Raw genomic sequence first — 19,597 nt, forward strand, 5'->3', positions numbered from 1 at the left:
GGTGGGGAGGGGTGTAAGATTCCAAGTTCATCCTCATGCTGTTTTAAAACCCTAACCTTCAAGCAAGAGCTTGATCTATGGGAAACAGCTGCAGAAAAGTAAATCTCCCTGTGAAAAAGTCCAGAATGTATTTTTGTTAAGTATGTTTTGAAGTCATGGTAGGAAAATTAGTGAAAATTGTAAATCTGCTTGCAAATCTGGTCATGTCTAACTCAAAGATTAGGGGAAAGATTCCAATTTAATAGTAAGACCATGACAACCCTAGTTAAGCATGCTCTAGGACAGAGCAGATGGGGCCCTTTGCTCACCTCCACGCGTTTCGGATTTATTGCATGCACCCAACACGTTTCATATTAGACACCCCTTGACTGTGTACTTGAGACAGCAGGGTTCAGTATGCACTTCCTCTGCAGACCAATATATTATTCTAAATTGAGCTAAAGTGTTTCCGTTTCATGAGTGATATAAAGTTCAGATTTGAGCTTTTAGGCAGCAGATTTGCAGTCATTCACCAGCTCTTTTTTCTTTGTATTACGAGAAGTAAGCCTTCAGAAAAAAAAAAAAAAGTCTTACTGAAAGTAATTTTAGATTATGTTTGGTTTTGTTCAAACAAAATACATTTATATTATTGTAATAGCTTACTTGAAGAATTGATTTGATCACCTAATGTTTAGTACTGACATACATTTAAATTATGGCTTATGGTTTCATCTGAAGAGGACTGCTGAGAATGCAGGTGTAAATGTATATTTTAAGACTGCATTTTACTAAAATTCTACCCAATAACAAAAAACATTTTATAGAGCCAATAAAGAGAGGAGCATAAATATTACTAGATGTCTACTAGAAATGCTAAAAACCACTCCCAATCTTTTTGTTACTTTGATATACCCATTGATCAGGATTTACAAGTTCCTGTAATTGCACATTACTATTAGAAGTAATAATTTACCACATTTTCATATCTAAGATATGTGTGTACAATATTAGGACATAGTTGGGGTATTACAGGTACAGGAATTGATAGGACGTGACTTTTTAATTATAAGCAACATACTGAGTTTGACATTTCAGTATTTTACAACATTCATATAAAGCAGTAAGCACTATACCATTTCAACAACTGGAAGAACGGACCTACAGAGTTGCCAAGATTTTTGCTAGAATTGGATGAGACAATGGTAGTTAGAAATAGTACAGAGTCCTACCAATCAGTGCCTGTGCATCAACAGCTGCTACTAGCTGCAGTACTCTTATCTTAAAGTTGTATTTTCTAGATGCCTTGCATACTGCTGCCACTACTTTTAAAATAATGCCAGCAAGAAGACTGTGCTTACTGAAATGAGTTTCTAAAAGCTACAATGTATAAAGGCACAAGATAAATGAATCCGAAATTGGCTTCTTTATTTTCAAGTTACTTTGTATAAAAAGTTTTCATATTTTATCTTTTAGATGGCATCCTAAAGATGCTTCCTCTTAAAAGTCCGAACAGTAAAAAATACACTAAAACTGTATACATCCACTTATATTGTCTTTCACTTCAAGTGAAAATGATAAAGGTAGTTCTGCTGTACACAGAAACCTAATAAAAGGGCCAGTTTGAGAATACTCTCTCTGACTGTATAAAATAATAGTTTTTTTAAAGTAATAGAGAAAAAAAAAATACAAAGGCTATGGAATTGCAGAAGAGATTATCAAACACCAGGCCTACAGAGCTGAAATCTGTAGCTCTCCACAAAGTATTAATAAGGAAGTGACTTTCACATCATGTTTAAGAGAATGTTTATCCTTTGTTTCCATCTAAATATGATGATGATGTTAGGTGTTAAATAAACTAACTTTCTGACCTGCCCTTCATATAGCATCCCTGATAATTCTTTTGTTACTGTATATAAATTCCATCAGGGAACAGAAAGTGTCCTTATGATCTGGTAACTCAGTCAGCTACAGCCTACAGTATTTTGCAACAAAAATACTGAAGTTAGACCCCTTCTTTTATTACTTACCTTCTGAATCTGTTGCCCAGCAAAGCTGTGTATGCACAAACTTTCCAGTCAGGAAGGATTAGATAAGAAGTTTACTTGATGCTTGAACTGCTATTGCACAAAAATGGATTCATAACTTCCTTTTCTAGGAATGTTTAGCTGCCACTTAAACTCCACTTTCATACAAGAAATGTCTAAGTTTCCCTCCAGGCTGCTACTCTGTACCCTCACAAATACAGAAAAGGGATGCATATCCACACCACTGTGCCAAAGGATCTTGCATCTTAACATTTCATCTGTTAATGTTTAAACATACTTAAGAGCTCAGTCCAATTCTTTTACACAAGATACTTCACTGATAACAGTGCACAGGATTTCATGAGGTAACTAAGAACAAGGAATGGTATATTTTTTAAGATTGCCCACTAGTGTGCCCATTTAAGATTGCCCACAAATGCCCCTTCCCTGCAGAGGGATCTGGACAGGCTGGATCGATGGGCTGAGGCCAATTGTATGAGGTTCAGCACGGCCAAGTGCCGGGTCCTGCACGTCGGTCATGACAACCCCATGCAACGCTACAGGCTGGGGAAAGCTGCCTGGCCGAAAAGGACCTGGGGGTGCTGGTTGACAGCAGCCTGAACATGAGCCAGCAGTGTGCCCAGGTGGCCAAGAAGGCCAACAGCATCCTGGCTTGTATCAGGAATAGTGTGGCCAGCAGGAGCAGGGAGGTGATTGTTCCCCTGTATTCAGCACTGGTGAGGCTGTACCTCAGGAGTCTGAGGGGAGACCTTATCGCTCTCTACAACTACCTGAAAGGAGGTTGTAGTGAGGTGGGTGTTGGGCTCTTCTCCCAAGTAATTAGCAATAGGACAAGAGGAAATGGCCTCAAGCTGCATCAGGGGAGGTTTAGATTGGGTATTAGGGAAAACTTCTTCACGGAAAGAGTGGTCAAGCATTGGAACAGGCTGCCCAGAGAGGTGGTGGAGTCACCATCCCTGGAAGAGTTCCAAAAATGGGTAGACGTGGCACTTTGGGCCATGGTTTAGTGGGCATGGTGGTGTTGGGTTGCTGGTTGCACTGATGATCTTAGAGATCCTTTCCAACCTTAATGATTCCTAGTTTTTACTTTCATTAAAAAAATAATCCAGCCACCAAGCCAGGAAACATTAACTTATTCCTCTACCCTTAACTGGTTTAGTGGTAGACTTGGTAGTGTTAGGTTAATGGTTGGACTGGATGATCTTAAAGGTCTTTTCCAACCTAAACGATTCTATGATGCTATGATTCTATTGCTTGTAGTAAGTAAACTGTTTTCATATTTGTTGGAAGATAAAAAGTGAAAGTAAAAGTGAAAAGACTGTTCAGCCCGAGTTGGCAGTGCGACAGGTCATTCTAGGGACATTCTATGGTGTCTACCATCCAAGTCACAAACACATAAGCAGGGAGCTGCAAGTGCTCTCACTCTTCGAAGATGATGTCTGTCAAGCCAAGTCACTAAACAGGCAAACATGGTGATGTCAGAAGCATCATTCATGTTTTGAGTTGTGTGATTTATAACTAAATTTGTTTAAACAAAAATGACAAAAAGCCAAGAAACACAAGCCAAGAGAGAAAGCAACAGATTCTGTGTCAACAAACCTTAGCTACAGTTCTTGCCTCCTTTCTTTCAATGGAAAAACCTTAGTGTGTGAGCTCAGCTGCTCAAGTAAATTAAATCAATTTAATTTTCTTTTTTTAATCCTCTACACTTGAGACTTACTCTTGGAGTATGACAGCTCTGTTCATTATGATCTTAGTACAATCCACTACTAGAAAATAGCATGTTTGAATATACACATGGAGAAGCGCAGCAGGAGAGAAGTGTCGTGTCTAAAACTGCTGACCAATAGAACATCCACAGACTGGCATAATGGTTGAAACTTCAAGACTGCCACAGTCACAGCTTACATAAAACATAGCCACTTTATAATCCAAACTCAGTAACAGGAGTTTTTGTTGTTGAACATAGCAGACACAGATGCTCACAATTACTCACTAAAACCACATTAAAAACAGCAAAAGGAATCAGAATCTACAAATAAAAGTATGGGACAGATGCAGCTCAACTTCTCACAAGATCTGGGGAAGTTCTGCATATGGCCTGAAGCCTGACTTGGACTAGCAATTCTGACTGCACAACAGACAGAACAGGCTCAGAAAGAGTATTTACTTCCTTAGCTATGAAGTGAAAGAAACATTAGGAAAAAAAGTTCCCCAAAATACAATGGAAGTGGGCAGGGTAGGAGAAATGCACTCTAGCCAGATCTCATGTCTTTCTCAATACGGGAAGTCCTAACTGAAAAGAAGGTATGATAATCTATGTTAAAATAAGTGTAATTTTTTCTTCTTTTCAACAGAAAGTTCACCTTCTTAGCCCTTGAAAATTACCAAGCATCAAGTAGAAGTCTCCTTGGTGAAGTGGTATGGCTAATCCAGGTGTCTCTATGTCCCATGCTACCTTCAACCCTACATGCCAAACAGCTGGGTCTCTTCCCTTCAGTTTTTGTTCATTACTTTCTTCCACGGCTGTACCTTGAGAGAGAGGGAAAAACACCACAGAGACAACAGACAAGGTGAGAACCATACAATACAAAATCTGATCTAACAATACAGACTTAATGATATCCCACTTGGTACAATCTTAACAGGCTTAAACTTTCTCTAATCTCCATTTGGTATAATAATCATCTCCAAATTCAAAACTACAGGTAAATAAAAAAAGCCATATGAGATCAAGAATTTTTTGCAACCAACTTTACTAAGATGAAAACGTCATGTTAACTACAAAGTAAAAGCAAATCAAGGCAAAGTTTGTCATGGACTCAAGTTTTTCTCCAGTACATTTAATGGGAGTATTAGTTAATCTTCACCCTTAATTTTTTTTTTTTACATTAGTAAAACTGTAAGCATAGAATAAAAAAGAAAAAATGCAGCAGCATTGATATAAAATAGATAACTTCTGAAAGAATTTCAAGTCATAAACTACCAAAGCATTTTATGAACAATTCCATTTGTTTACGTACTTGCAGCTTCACCAAATCATAAACTGAGGCAAAGTAAGGTGAAATAATGAGCACAAAACACAACTTAGACCAAAGTTGAGCAAATCTTGGAATCATATCTGTAATTCTTTTCTCAAAATTATTAGTCAAACACGCTAGATGACATGTGCAAGAGCCAACGAAGCTTCAATACATTTGTCACAACATTTTTCTTATCATTAAGCAACATGAATGTGTTGAGCTTGGGGAAAAAATAATCCACTGCATAGAAACAGTATTTAGAGATTAATCCCTCAGAACTATTTTCATAAGCTTACTTCACTGCAGTATAAATTGAAAGATACAGTCAGCATTTATAACAAGGTATTTGGGACCTATGGTATAACAGTTTTATGGCTAAAGTAACAGAGCATTTTGACAGAGGGAGGATGAAGTTTTAATAAGCAGTTGGCACACAACGGCAGTGAACAGTTAGAAATCATCAACTATGTAGCATGCCTAATTATTGCTTGTAAGTTAGTAACTGTGTGTGTCCATTTCACTGTCCATTTCAAATGTACTTTCATGTAATAAATTTTAAAACTTTTGTCTTAATTTCATTCTAGAATAAAAATACTAAAATAAAGATTTATAACTCTTATTGCAATATGCACACATAAAAAGTGACCTTGAACTCACTTTCAAAATATTCAAGTCATTCATCTCACATGGTTACTGCGCTGTTTGTTTAGTTGGGAGTAGCCGTTAATAATTAATAAATTGTCTTAATTTTCTATGTCAATTAAATATTGCCTAAATTCAGGAAGCGGAGAGCCAAAGCCTTTTAAAAAGCCAATCTGGAGTTCTTAGTTAAAACTCCTACTGTAAATTCAGTCCCCGTATTCCCTCCCTCCACTGCTGCAGTTCTCATCCAGCTGAAGCTTTGGCTCAGGACCAGCTCTAGGCCTTTCTATCAAGGAGCACACAAATGAGAAAACAAGAGCTAGCAAATACTCAGAAAAATCAATACTAAAGTCTTCAAGGGGCTTTCATATTTTCTGCCCTGTTCAGATAAATCGTAACTTAATTTAAGAAAAATGTTTTCTGAAAACTGCAAATAGGATGGCTTTCAAGGCATTTTTAATGCAATACATCATGGATATTATAAAAAGAGGTAACCTTTCTGGGTTAACTCTCTCTGTTATGCTGCTTTCCCATTCACTTTGGCAGCAGCACTGTTCACAATATGGCACCAATAAAATATAGAACTACAATCAGAGACAGCAATTTCAATCAAAGTTTCCTGGGGTCTCCTCATAAATCCAGCACCTTTGGAATGTGCTCGTTAAAATGACTTATTTTTTGCAGTTTGATAAATTTTTTATTGCTTAAGTACAGAGTTCAAATGTAGCTCACAGTCTCCTTTTCTCTATATTCTCAATTATTGCACCTTATAATTATCAGCAGCAATTGAAACTGATTGCTCCTACCATGTTATTTTGGTAACAAATGGAAGCAAGCTGCTACTAGCTTTTAAATGCAAGCTACTCTGAAAGTGAGAGCAAGGAAAAAAAAAAAAACCCACCAAAAGACATCTTAACATTTGTGGTATATCTGTAGGTAGCACTGACAAACTTTTACATAAAAAGAAGTTACTAAATTCTGTATGTCGCACCTCAAGCATGACTGAATGCTGTATATTCATTGATATAATTACAGTTCCCATTTAAGTGAAAACATTTGGATGCATCTAAACCATAGGTTTCTGAGAGTAAATCATGCGGGTCTTGCATATACACAGCACCTTAAGAACATGTGTTTATTTTGGAGTAGACCAATACAGAAATGGTCAAATGTAGCAGTATTTAATGGAAATATAATAAAACTATCTGCAAATTTGAATTCTGTTCATTAAAGATTTATAGAATTTGGCCTGCAAGAAACCTTTACACTTGCGTCCCAAATGAAATGGTGCAATCAGGTAACAAGCTTACCACAACATAACAATACCTCATCAAAGCTGTAATTAAGGTAGAACCATGAAAGAGAGAAGGTAGCTGCAGAAAACTGGCCACAACATTATGCCTCTAACTAGACACTCAAATTGCAGAGGTGTTCCAGCTCTAAGACCCGATCTTATCAGGTTTGGGTCATGGTTAGGTTCAGAACAGCATGAAACTTGTTTTCTTGGATCTAGTTTGGTTATTGTTCCACAGCACAGAAAGTAAAAGTAAGCCTTGACAAGTTTCTTTGCTATTCAGCACCAAAATCTTCAAGAAGAGTTTGAGAGGTTTTTGACACTCTGAAACCTAAATGTTCTCAAGTCAAATTGTAATGCCAAACTATATCCTAAATGTAATCTTAAATCATACATGATTTCTTAGACAACAGAATCACCACTGGCAACACACTGCTAAAAACAAAGCAGGACTGTAAACATCTACTTTGTCATTAAATCCAACTGACCATTGTTACATAGATACAGAAAAAAGATTTTTCTTTTTTAACAGATTGATTGTTCCAGAATTTAAAATAATTTCAGCATGTGTTCAGTGATTAATTAAATATATACATTATTACTATCTTCCATAGCAATTTATATATGTTATATGCAAGAATTGAAAAAAGCAGAGCATGCTTTGCTTTTCAGCAGCTGGTGGGGAAGAATGAGTATCTACCCAGAGTTATTTCTTCTGCCTTATTACTGAAAAGCCATAGCGTAAGAGGTTAATTAAGCTGTACTAACATTTTAACTTTTGCTTGCAACTGACATTCACAAAAACAAAAATTGGAAGATTTGCCAACACTGTTCTTATGAATTCATATTTGGAATAATGTGTCCAAATATATCAAGAACAAAAGCACTAAAATAAGAACAAAGAATATTCTGTCATCCCTTCGTTCTTGAAGGAGCGACTTTATTTGATCAAATCAGTGAGAGCATGGTTTAAAAAAAACCAAAACCAAACCAACACAAAAAACACCAAAACCAAACCCCACAACGGTTAATTCAAATGATGAGTTCTTTTTAGAAAACAGAGATTCAAATCTATTATTACAAGAGCAGTTGGATCATTAAAAATTTGTGATTCTCTCAGAAAATAATTCCAACTGGCCAGAACCTACAAGTTACAGATGTGACCATGTCACTCACATATTTGTTTCTTAAGTAGTAATATATATTTTTCTACATACCATTTCTATTCTTTCAACAAACAAGATTTCTACTACATTACTGACATTAGAAACCATTTAATATAATTGTTCTCATCCTGTACAAATGTCTACTCCATTACTTTTATCCATTAAGCAGTAGATAAAGAGGATTATTGGTCAACTACAGATTTAGATTAACTTCAATTCTGAACAACTTTTGTAGTTTCAGGATTTTTTTTAACTTAGTGAGGAAAGAAACACCTGTAGCGAATCTCAGTTATTTTTATTCACAATTACTGTAGAAATGAAATAGCAGCCATTAGGTTTAGTGCTAGGATATTGCTTCTAACATCGCAGTGTGAAAAAAAAAAAAAACCCAAACAGCATTTTACAAAAGAAACAAGCATAAAATCTCCTTCAAAAGCAGTCATTACTGCAACTAAGTTTGTTAAACCTTTCAACATTACCTTGTCAATGAACAGAGCCAGTTGTTTACTACTTCAAGAGATTTATACAGCAAGTAGGCCTTACAGCAAGACGACAAACAAGATACTGTAAAGAATCTAGAGAAAATTATTTATCTAACCTCAAACGTAGTTTGTGGGAAATCCAGGTAAGAGAAAGATGGACACTTCCAGTGACTACATGATTTTCCATCTCCTTTAAGTTGGTAACTGAAACAAGTTTTTACTTCAAAGAACATCTTTAGAACCAACTAGTGCTCTGCTGAGCAATAAAATTTCCTACAAAACTTACAAAGACCTGAGGGAAAACTGTTCATTAGGAAATTTTCATGGATACAATCCAATTTTTGAAAATGCCCTTATTCCACCAGTATTTGGATTGCAATTCACTTCTATAAATAGAGCAGGAAATAAAAATAGGTTATTAGCTTACTATATTAAAATCCTGAACAAGTTTTTACCTTAATCCTCTCATGTGATAGGATAAGCTAATGTGTTATTAAAAATCCTAAATTGGTCAAATTTTGGAATTCCTGTTCCATGGTAAATTATGAAAAGAAAATTAATTCCAAATAGTGTAACAGTGTAATTGAACACACATCCTGTAATATAACTGGTTCTGCATACACACCATGACTACTACTCATGCACTTTTATGCAGTATACACAATAAAATGAAATTTCCCAAGTTTTTGTGAGGGTCTATTCTTATCACTTGATAACCTACTTTTAACCTAGTGTAAAGTAATGCATTTTATTTTAATGTAAATAAAAGCAAATACTATTCAGATGAGCACTAAGCAAAATGTCTATCTTGTTTTGTTGCTAGAAATCTACCTCATTTGAAGTTGCTTTGGAACAGTTTGACACTGGAAACAAGAAAATAAACAGTGATACTAATTAGAAAATCAGCTTGTTCCAGTGTCTTTATGTTAGCTCTCAAATTTCTTTTCTGACATATTAAAAACTGCTTCTATTCCAATTAATAATGATCAAAGTTTCAAACATCACATTTTCATTATAGCATCAAACACTGAACAAACGAACAAGAAAATACAGTCGTTTCAATTACGGCAGTATCTGTTTTAATACTATTTAATCAAATAAGTAGTATCAAACAAATAATGATATAAAGATGCAAATTAAAGTAAACCACGTAGCCTGAGTTGTGCATCTCTAAACAGTCTGACAAACAGCTGCAACAACGCAGTAAGATTGCTTGACTCCTAGGGCACCTGCTGTTCAAAACCTGAAAACCTGGGCATTCTGCATTTGTGGCAGGATAGACTGGTACTAGCCACGAAGCTCTGGAAGCCAGAGTTTCCCCATGCTAAGGGGCTGCCACAGATCCTCAGTGTCTGGAGTACCAGAGAGACCAGTGGGAATCTGAGGAACAGAATGCTGAGAAAAAAATGTGCGAGACCTAGCAGAAAAGAGAATCAAGCTAGTTTTAACAAAAGTCAACATGCTTAATAATGTTTGAATTTCCCACAGGATCAGTTTTTTCTCCCAGAAAATTACTAATCCATCTAATCGACATCTTCTAAAGAAAAATTGCTCCATCAAAAAATTTCTGACCATCTCTAGTCTTTTTATTATGTATTCTATAATGATTCTGTGATAGTCTTTACACACTACAGTGAGAATTCAATGCTAAGTCAATACTAAATGAACTAATGGAGGAAGTACTAATAACAGATACTGGCGTAAAAAGCAAAGATATTTATGGAAAATAGGAAGAGGAGTCAAGGTATTACTCCACAAAGATTTAACAACAATCTTCAAAAAGATGTGGAGTTTCTTCACGCTTCACAGTTATGGAGAACTTGGTAAGAGATACAGTAAATATTGACAGTCTTTGTGAACTGCAGAAACCACCAACACATTGAACTGATATAGCACTGGAAAGAATAATGTTATAAGCACCGATAAGTTTATAACCACCAGCATTTGAAAGCTATAAACAGGAAATCAAGAGCAAAAAGACAATTTACTTATTTCTCTAAAATCAAGTAGACTCATTACTCCTTTTGGATGTGCTAGGTAGAAAATTTCAACACCCACAAATATTTACTGTCACTTTAATTACAATGCCATATCCATAAACTATAAACAGGTTCCATTTCCTCCTACTTATGAATAAGTAGACCAACTATAAATACAGCTTCACTTTAGGGATGTACAATTGACAACCACAACCTGAACACAGACAGATGCGAGTGAACTGTTTTTACATTAAACATATACTCCAGGACATTCCCTCATGATGCTCAGGAGTCATGCTAGGCACATTAAATTCCCTCCAAAGTTCATGAAACCAACTTGAGCCATGGTCAAGAGCTATCAAGTGGAATTCAATCTTGTTCAGATTTAGATCTGACTTCATAAATAATATTCTTCCCAAGAAAGTGTCTTTTACACTACCTCCAGCTACACTGAGGTTTTAATATCGCCGCCTCCTGTCAAGAGATTCCCTCCTCCCCCAATATATGATCAAATTTCAATTTGATGAAAAACTTTTGTAATCATTGCAAAAATACAAAAAATTTGAAGTAGTAATTTCTTAATTTTTTTTTTTTTAAATGTAAACGATGGAATGATCAATTTATTCACTGGAAAGCTTTTAGCTTTTTTAAGCTTTCATGTTTATTTCTAAATCCTTCAGGAAAAAAACCGTAAACTTTTAAGTGTATTTATGAAAAAATCTTGTATGTGGCAAAATCATTAATTACATACAGATACCAAAATAATTTTTAGTCTAAATATATCAAATATTTCTTTCTACCCTTATCAATCAAATCTTGCATAGAATTTGCAGTGGGTTTACAACAGCATCATTTTTACCTAACTTGCTGAACTTGAAGAAACAAAATCAAGTGACAAGTTATGAATAAACACAGCAGCTTTCATTTTTGTTCATTTATAGCTCTCTGAACTTAAAGGGGCTCATTTTTCCTCTCTGGAAGCAAGTTTTACATTAAAGTAAAAAGTTTTAAAGTTTTATAATAAATCCTCACACACACTATTATTAAAGAAACAAGCATGAGCTTGCAGCAAACATTTTTTCAGCAACATTTTAAGTTATCTACAGTACTACTGAAAAAATACATCCACTGGACATAAAATATCAGCATCTTTGGCAAATAAGACAAAAAAAGTTCATGAACAAAATGACACTTCTACTGGTCAGGGAGTCAGGGAGTCTCTTCTATTCGGTTTGCTAAGCCAGCTGATGTTTTATGTCCAGGAAAATGTAAATACGATGATTACAGCTGAACATTGAATAACAAAGTGACCCATAGTTTCAGAACTAGCAACAAAACTAACAAGAGAATGCACATGAAAGTATAAGCTATTATTTTTACATCATGGTCTTTAGCCAAAACCTACTGAAGTCAACATGAATTCTTCCCATATTTTGAAGCAAACATCAAAGGATTTTTGGAAGGACCAAAGATCAGTTGTGAATTATGAAATATAAGAGAGCATTTGCCAATTCAAATCAAGTGTCTAAATTCTAATCTTATGTTTGCAAAACTGGAAGCCATTAAAAAAAAATCCAAGGCTTTGTTAAAAAATTGTTAGGAAAAAAATAAACAAAAATCTTCATGTCTGTTTTTAAATAAAAATAAAGATGGGAAGGGTACTTTAAACTAAAAATTAAATTATTTAATGACTCTTCAACTACACGTTTTTCCCCCTAATACTGCATTTAAATGGTTTTTAAATAACTAAGAGCCTGCAAAGCCTGTCAGACAACAGGTCTTTTGATGGAAAACTTCCAGCCTTTCCAACTACAGAAATGTTGGCAAGTCCTCCACAAAATGTGCATTAGCACTACAGCATGGCTAGACAAAATGTATATACTTGCAAGTAAATACAGTAATACTTTTATACAAAACCAACCTAAAATGATCTTAAAAAAAGAAGAGCAGTAAAATCAGCACAAAGCAGAAGCAAGTCTGTATATGATAAATAACACAATAAAGATGGTGATCTCAACTACAATGAAACATGTTGCAGGATAGAAAATGAGCACATGCGTTAACCTGAAATAGGTATTTGACAGATTTTGATTTCCTGGCTCTTAGTCAGGAAGTTAATCGCACCAATTTTTAAATCTACTTTGGGAACAACGGATAAGCCAGCTCCAGTAAACACAGGTATATTTTTGTACTGGTTTTAGTAGAAATAAAGATGGGGCTTAAATATAAAAAGTCCCAGAATGTATTCAGAAGCACGTGACGAATCTAGACTAGCATGCAGGTATGCTTGCGTACGTACACACAAGGAAACATAAAAGAACTTCAGGGATTTAAGATATTTATATCATTAGTCAACTCATACCTCCCATCACTCACCTTCACAGCTGTAACTGTACACAGCAACCGTTGACCTTTCAACCAGATTCTCGTCATGGTGCCAGCTCACTGCCATGTTCCCCATTCCAAAATAAGGTTCTTGTTTCAAGTACAGCATTTGTAGTGGATCCATATAATTTAATAAAGTCAAGTTATAGGATGTTCTGTTCTTTAGACTTATGTAGTCATCCTCTGGTGCACAGCAACTGCTTTGATCTTTTGAAACAGACCCTTTCGCCGTAAGAGAAGTAGCAAAATTTTGCTCCCTATCTATTACAGTAGTATCTTTAATTTCTGTGGTCTCAAACAAATTTTGTCCTTGTAATGCCTTGACTGCTTCAATATGCAAGTAGTCATTAAGTCCAATTAATGCTTTACAAGCATCATGTATTTGAGGACTGCAATATTTTATATCATAACCTTTGATAGGCCAAGGAACTGTAAATAATCTTGTGTTCAAGTACTTGTAAGTGCATCCTGGGTTTCCAATTAATATACGAGACACTGGGGTAACAAAATCTTTTCCTTTGATCCTTACAAGATCTCGAAAGAAACAATCGTGTTTTTGCAAGGTCAGAAAGCCTTCTTGTACCATTTGATGGAGCTCTTCAGGTACTGTATCAGATTTTCTAAAAATCAGCTTGGAGTATTTGGTCTTCCACTAAAGGAGAAAAAAAACCAAACCAAACCAAAACAACAAAAACAGCAAAAGAATTATTCTTTTTACAGGAACCAAAGTATTTCAGGACAAGGCTAAGTTGACAAGTTATCAAGCATGAGTCTAGAATGTGATCAAGAAATAGATGCCAGTATTTGTTACTTTATTTTCATATTCCAATATATCACACAAACTGTGGATATGTACCAGTGGCCTGTAACCAGAGAGTATCATCAGGACAAATCTATGAATAAATAAATAAATAAATAAATAAATAAATAAATAAATAAATAAAACTGAGGATTCTGGCAGAAATCAATAGAACATATAAGCTCCCCTGATGAATCTGTAGATAATGCTACCTTTAAGTATAGAAACAATGGAATATTGAGCAGTAACAAAGCGACTCATCTTTTGCGATGGTTGCAAAGACTGTTCTGTCTCATTCTGATGTACAGAATTCTAGAGGGCTACATGATAAACTGAAATAGTTTTAGATAACAACAATTTTTAGGGCAAAAATAACAAATTGAAAACATAAATTTTCAAAAAAGGCCAACATTCTGCTGCACTGCACCTCTATCTTCAAAATAGTCCTTGACATACCAGTCCTTTCTGTTTTCACATTCTTCAATGTATGCCAATTAGCGCTCCTATTTTATATAAGAGTTCCCCTTTTAGATAAAAATTTTCCAAACTACTTCTCCTCCCCACCTCCTCACCACACCAGCTCTGGTATCAGCTGGAGTTCAGAATCCAGCAGCTTGTGGAGGCAACAACTCACAGCAAGGTATGATGCCACTAATCAGCAGTATCTTGCTTTGTATGCAAAATACTGCTTCCCACTCCAGGAAGGCTTGGATAATTTTATTTCGTTAATCTGGTTTTCTAAGGAACTGAGTATCATGTAATCACACCTTTTATTGGTTGCCTGTAAATCTGCTTTAACTACTGCTGAGACTGTTTGGCAAACTGGATGAAAGCTAGAGAATAAGTTCTTAAAGAAAACAGTCTAAGTTCCTATGTATTTCATTAAAATTAATAGATAAATAAAAGAGACAGATGCAAATTAGTGCCCTTAGTAAGGGAAAGGCTCTATTGTGAGCCTATCAAGTGTCAATTAGCATGTGGGAAGCTCCCAACGACTCACTACACCCATTTCCTTTTGTCCAGAAGTTAGTCACTAGTCTGGAGAAAAGGTAGATACTAACGGTGTTGTGGGAAAAAAAATTAAGGCAAACTGAAATCAGAAGGCATTAGCCAAAGGGGCAAGAGCACACGGACGAACAAAACTGATCTATCAAAACTTTTACTAATGTAATAGCTTATGTTCAACGTGCTTTTAAAAAAAGCAAATAAAAGCCACCAGCACAAAAGTATTACACTGACCTACAATTCATCTGTGGGCTCCTTCTGGTAAAACTCAAAACTACTTTACTAGTACTATCTACATCCAAGTCAGATTTGAGCCTGCCTTTCAGGAAATTAATTCTAAAATCCAGAAAAGGTGCCTTTAAAAATACAAACCAGGCAGTAAGTCAGTATGCACGTTTTCTAGTGCAGGAAAACAGTTAGACTTGTGCATCGTAACACGTTATTCCACAACACTGAAGAGATGGCTTCGTAGGATCATTTGTTTCTACTAAAAAGGGGACTATAAAGGGAAGTCTATTTTAAAAATAAGATTACACATAATAAATCATAGTTTATTTATAAACCTTGCCACCATTTCTTGTGAATTTTTACAGTGAAGCTAACTCCCTTTACATATTCTTATGGTTTCCAAAAGCGAGCTTCCTAGAGAGAGGAAAAAGCCCCAGAACAGTATCTACAGATAGTAATAATTTCTGACAATTGTATTTAAATGCTATACTTTATATACCAAAGCTTAAAAATAGTTCCAGATATCTATTTGAAGGTCCCTCTACAATCCCCAGCACAGAACACTGTATCCCAGCTTTCACTAAAAGAACTGAATATAAACTTGATAAACACAATTCACTTGAGCTTGCCAGAAGCCTGAAATGATGCCTTCGGAGGACCTGAACTGTCCCCTTTCTTTCAGTCAGTGCTTTGTATCTGTAGCCTTGAACAGTACAGTGAAAAAAATCCTCATAAAGAATAACTACTGAAATCAGTAACTGCAAATTTTAAGGATTTACAGCTATAGGCTACAGTCAGATGTGTGGGTATAGGTTGATGGGAATCATAAGTATTCTTTCACAATCATACTTAACAATGACAGAACATTATATGTTGTGACACATAAAGATTATTACTGCATGGTTTGTTTCATTATGCAAATGATGTGTATAAAAGAAAGAGTACTAACAGTTCTATAGCAGCATCCCAGTATTTCTTTAAACAATTCTGTATATTGGACATACTCAGGTCATATTAACCAATTACCACATTACATATGCTATTATAGCATATTTTAAAAGTCATTATTACTACATATTTTTAAACCATTTATTATACTGAATTTCTGACATGTCGCACACATGAAATTCCAAACAATTATTACAAACAGAAGGGCGGAAATAACAATATGATGTAAAGCAACTAAATGCCTGAAAACATGCACTTAGAAAGGAAGCACGCAGATTTTACTAAGGTAACAACATTGTATTCCCCTCCTGAACTGCAGAGGTAACGTCTTCCACATTTTATTGCTGGCCAAGTCAGAGGCATGTTACCTTTGCGCTGTGTTTCAAGATTACGTGGTTAAGAATTATTTTATCATTAAGTTTTAGACAGTATACTTTGGATTCTACCTTAAAAAGAAACCCCCACTGGCATGTCAAAAGAAATCAGGAAGTGGAAACACATTTCCGACACATCACATGAAAAGAGTTTGGTCTTCTTTAAATCTCCAACCAGTCATTGTGCTATGTCCTACATAAGGAAAGCATTAAGGGATCAGAACACAGGGCGAATGCTGGGTTCACATTGGATACCTTGTTGTTTTGGGGGGATGGGGAAGGGGGACTAATCATGTACTCTGCGTTGTAACTCTGACAGCAGGTATTAAAGGTCAATTCACTGTTCACTCTGAAAGAAGTAGGTACGTTAATGGCAACTACAGGACAAAAAAAAAAGAAATAGCACATTTGATGCTTAATTCTTCATATGAGTATTACACACATAATTTTAAACATACACACATTCGCTTCTGCTGGTGGTACTGAACACAGAGAATCACCCTACAGGGTAGCTCAAGTGGTAGAAAAAAGTTAGAAATCAGTAATAAGGACCCTTGATAAGCAAACTGCTACTTAAATCATGAAATGATGGTCTGTACTTCAGATATTTGTGAATTGTTTTGTTAACAGACTTTTTCTTGTTCATAACTAGCTTTAAACATTACCTTGTTTCAGCTTATGGTTTAGGACTCATTTCTAAAATCCTTCATCAGGCAAGATGCATTCAAAGAGGATGTCAGTGAAGTTTTGCTTGTGATGGAATTTCTTAGTTTTGTTCCGACTGTATGTTTCCATACCTGACAGGATACTGTATTTTTTTACTTGCACCCTACTGAACCTTTCCAACTTGTTCAAAGAATACTACTTTATAAGGGGTGGACCCTTAAAGGAGTAAGGCAGGTCTCTCCAGGAAAGACAGACTATAAAACTAAACTCTATGTGATATTTAATTTTGCTAATTTGTTGTCTTCAAGCTCTCACCGATCTTTTACTCTCCATCTGTAGTACATTAAGCATCATGGAACTTGTAACAGCTGTGATTAAAGTAACATTTCATAACCACCATAAGAATTTAAAAGGCTTATGCTTATGATCATCACATATACTTAAAAATACCTAGCATGCACACAAACACTACACAAAAAGTGCAATTCTATATGATGCAGAAAGACTCTATTAAGGCTTGAACAGGTCTGACTTCACTGCTTATCTTGTTCCCATTGTCTTCTGTTTTTATGGGTTACTGATACTGAGCAAAGGAGATGCCACTTGGGCAACCCTGGCTCCATCTTCTTTTCACATCAGCTCCACAAGACTGTGGATTTACAAAGACAGAAAAAAAGGAAAAGATGCTGGGCATAGCAGCTCAACAGATATAAAAGAAGAGAACAAACAGGAGGGGATGTAACAGGATGAGCAAGGAGAAAACAGTAAGCTGCCCGAGTCTCAAAATGGGGAAGAGCTTCTTCTTGAACATTAGTTTAAGACTGAAAAGAATGTGTTTGGGGTTGGATTTTTTTCTAAAAAAAAAAAAAAAAAAATCATTCTGTTACGCTCTTCTACACTTTTCCTTGCCCTTACCCACAGAAGTGCTTTTATAGTTGTCCTGGTTTTGGCTGGGATAAAGTTAATTTTCTTCCTAGTAGCTGGCATAGTGCTGTGGCTTGGATTTAGCATGAGAATAATGTTGATAACACACGGATGTTTTAGTTGTTGCTAGGTAGTGCTTACACTAGTCAAGGACTTTTTCAGCTTCCCATGATCTGCCAGGTGCACAGAAAAAACTGGGAGGGGGCACAGCCAGGACAGCTGACCCAAACTGACCAAAGGGCTATTCCATACCATACGATGTCATGCTCAGTATAGAAATGGGGAGAGGTTGGCCAGGGGGGGCAGCAATTGCTGCTTGGGGACTGGCTGGGCATGAGTCAGTGCATGGTGAGCAACTGCATTGTGCATCACTTGTTTTGTATATTCCTTTATTGTTATTATAATTATTATTTTCTCTTCCTCTGCTGTCCTATTAAACTGCCTTTTACTCCCCCCACCCCGATTCTCTCCCCCATCCCACCAAGGGCAAAGGGTGAGCAAGTGGCTGTGTGGTGCTTAGTTGCTGACTGGGGCTAAACCATGACAGTCCTTTTTGGTGCCGGATGTAGGGCATGAGCAATTTGAGATAACAATAGTAACTGGGAGAGGCAACAGGCAAAACATGGACTGACCAATGTTAGAGAATGGAATGATCCTGGGGAATTTCAGTTGTTGTAATTGTGGTGAAGGGACAAGGGGTGGATTGTGTGATGTATATTAAGAATGATAATTCTTAAATATGTGATTCACAGAGGCGAGGGGTGAAATTTATTGGGTTGGCGTAGCAAACCCAATGTATTGGGATTTTGTAGTGGGGGGGCTACAGGAGTCACTTCTGTGAGAAGCTGCTAGAAGCTTCACCTATGTCCGATAGAGCCAATGTCAGCTGTCTCCAAGACGGACCCACCAAGGCCAAGCCAATCAGCGACAGTGGTAGCGCCTCTGTGATAACATATTTAAGAAGGGGAGGGGTAGGGGGGGACCCAAACCCAAAACACTGGGACACAAACTGCATCTGGAATGAGAAGTGAGAATATGTGAGAGGAACGACGCTGCAGACACCAAGGTCAGTGAAGACAGAGAGGGAAGAGGTGCTCCAGGCACCAGAGCAGAGATTTCCCTGCAGTCCCTGGTGAAGCCCATGGTGAGGCACGCTGTCCCCCTGCAGCCCATGGAGGTCCGCTGTGGAGCAGATATCCACCTACAGCCCGTGGAGGACCCCATGCCGGAGCAGGTGGATATGCCTGAAGGAGGCTGTGACCCCGTGGGAAGCCCATGCTGGAGCAGGCTCCTGGCAGGACTGGTAGACCCATGGAGAGAGAGGAGCCCAGGCTGGAGCAGGTTTGCTGGCAAGACTTGTGACCCCATGGCAGACCCACCCTGGAGCAGCCTGCTCCTGAAGGACTGCAGCCCATGGAAAGGACCCACACTGGAGCAGTTCATGAAGAAGCCTGTAGGAAGGACCGACGTTGGAGAAGTTTGTGGAGGACTGTCTCCTGTGGGAAGTAACCCATGCTGGAGCAGGGGAAGAGTGTGAGGAGTCCTCCCCTAAGGAGGAAGGAGTGGCAGAGATGATATGTGATGAACTGACCGCAACCCCCATTCCCCATCCCCCTGCGCTGCTCAGGGAGAAGTAGAGAAAATCAGGAGTGAAGCTG

The 19,597-nt window shown here is 36.9% G+C and overlaps 1 protein-coding gene across 1 annotated transcript in view; it reads right to left on the minus strand.

The window, feature by feature from the left end:
• Positions 1-19,597, minus strand: part of FTO (FTO alpha-ketoglutarate dependent dioxygenase) — a 261,777-nt gene that overhangs the window by 193,918 nt on the left and 48,262 nt on the right. The window contains exons 3-4 of the mRNA XM_075715717.1: positions 12,987-13,647; positions 4,413-4,556 (exon numbers count right to left, since the gene is read on the minus strand). Coding sequence (XP_075571832.1) covers positions 4,413-4,556; positions 12,987-13,647 — 805 coding nt within the window. The remainder of the gene's footprint in view (positions 1-4,412; positions 4,557-12,986; positions 13,648-19,597) is intronic.

Source organism: Pelecanus crispus, chromosome 8, assembly GCF_030463565.1.
Source record: "Pelecanus crispus isolate bPelCri1 chromosome 8, bPelCri1.pri, whole genome shotgun sequence".
NCBI classification, from domain to species: Eukaryota; Metazoa; Chordata; class Aves; order Pelecaniformes; family Pelecanidae; genus Pelecanus; species Pelecanus crispus.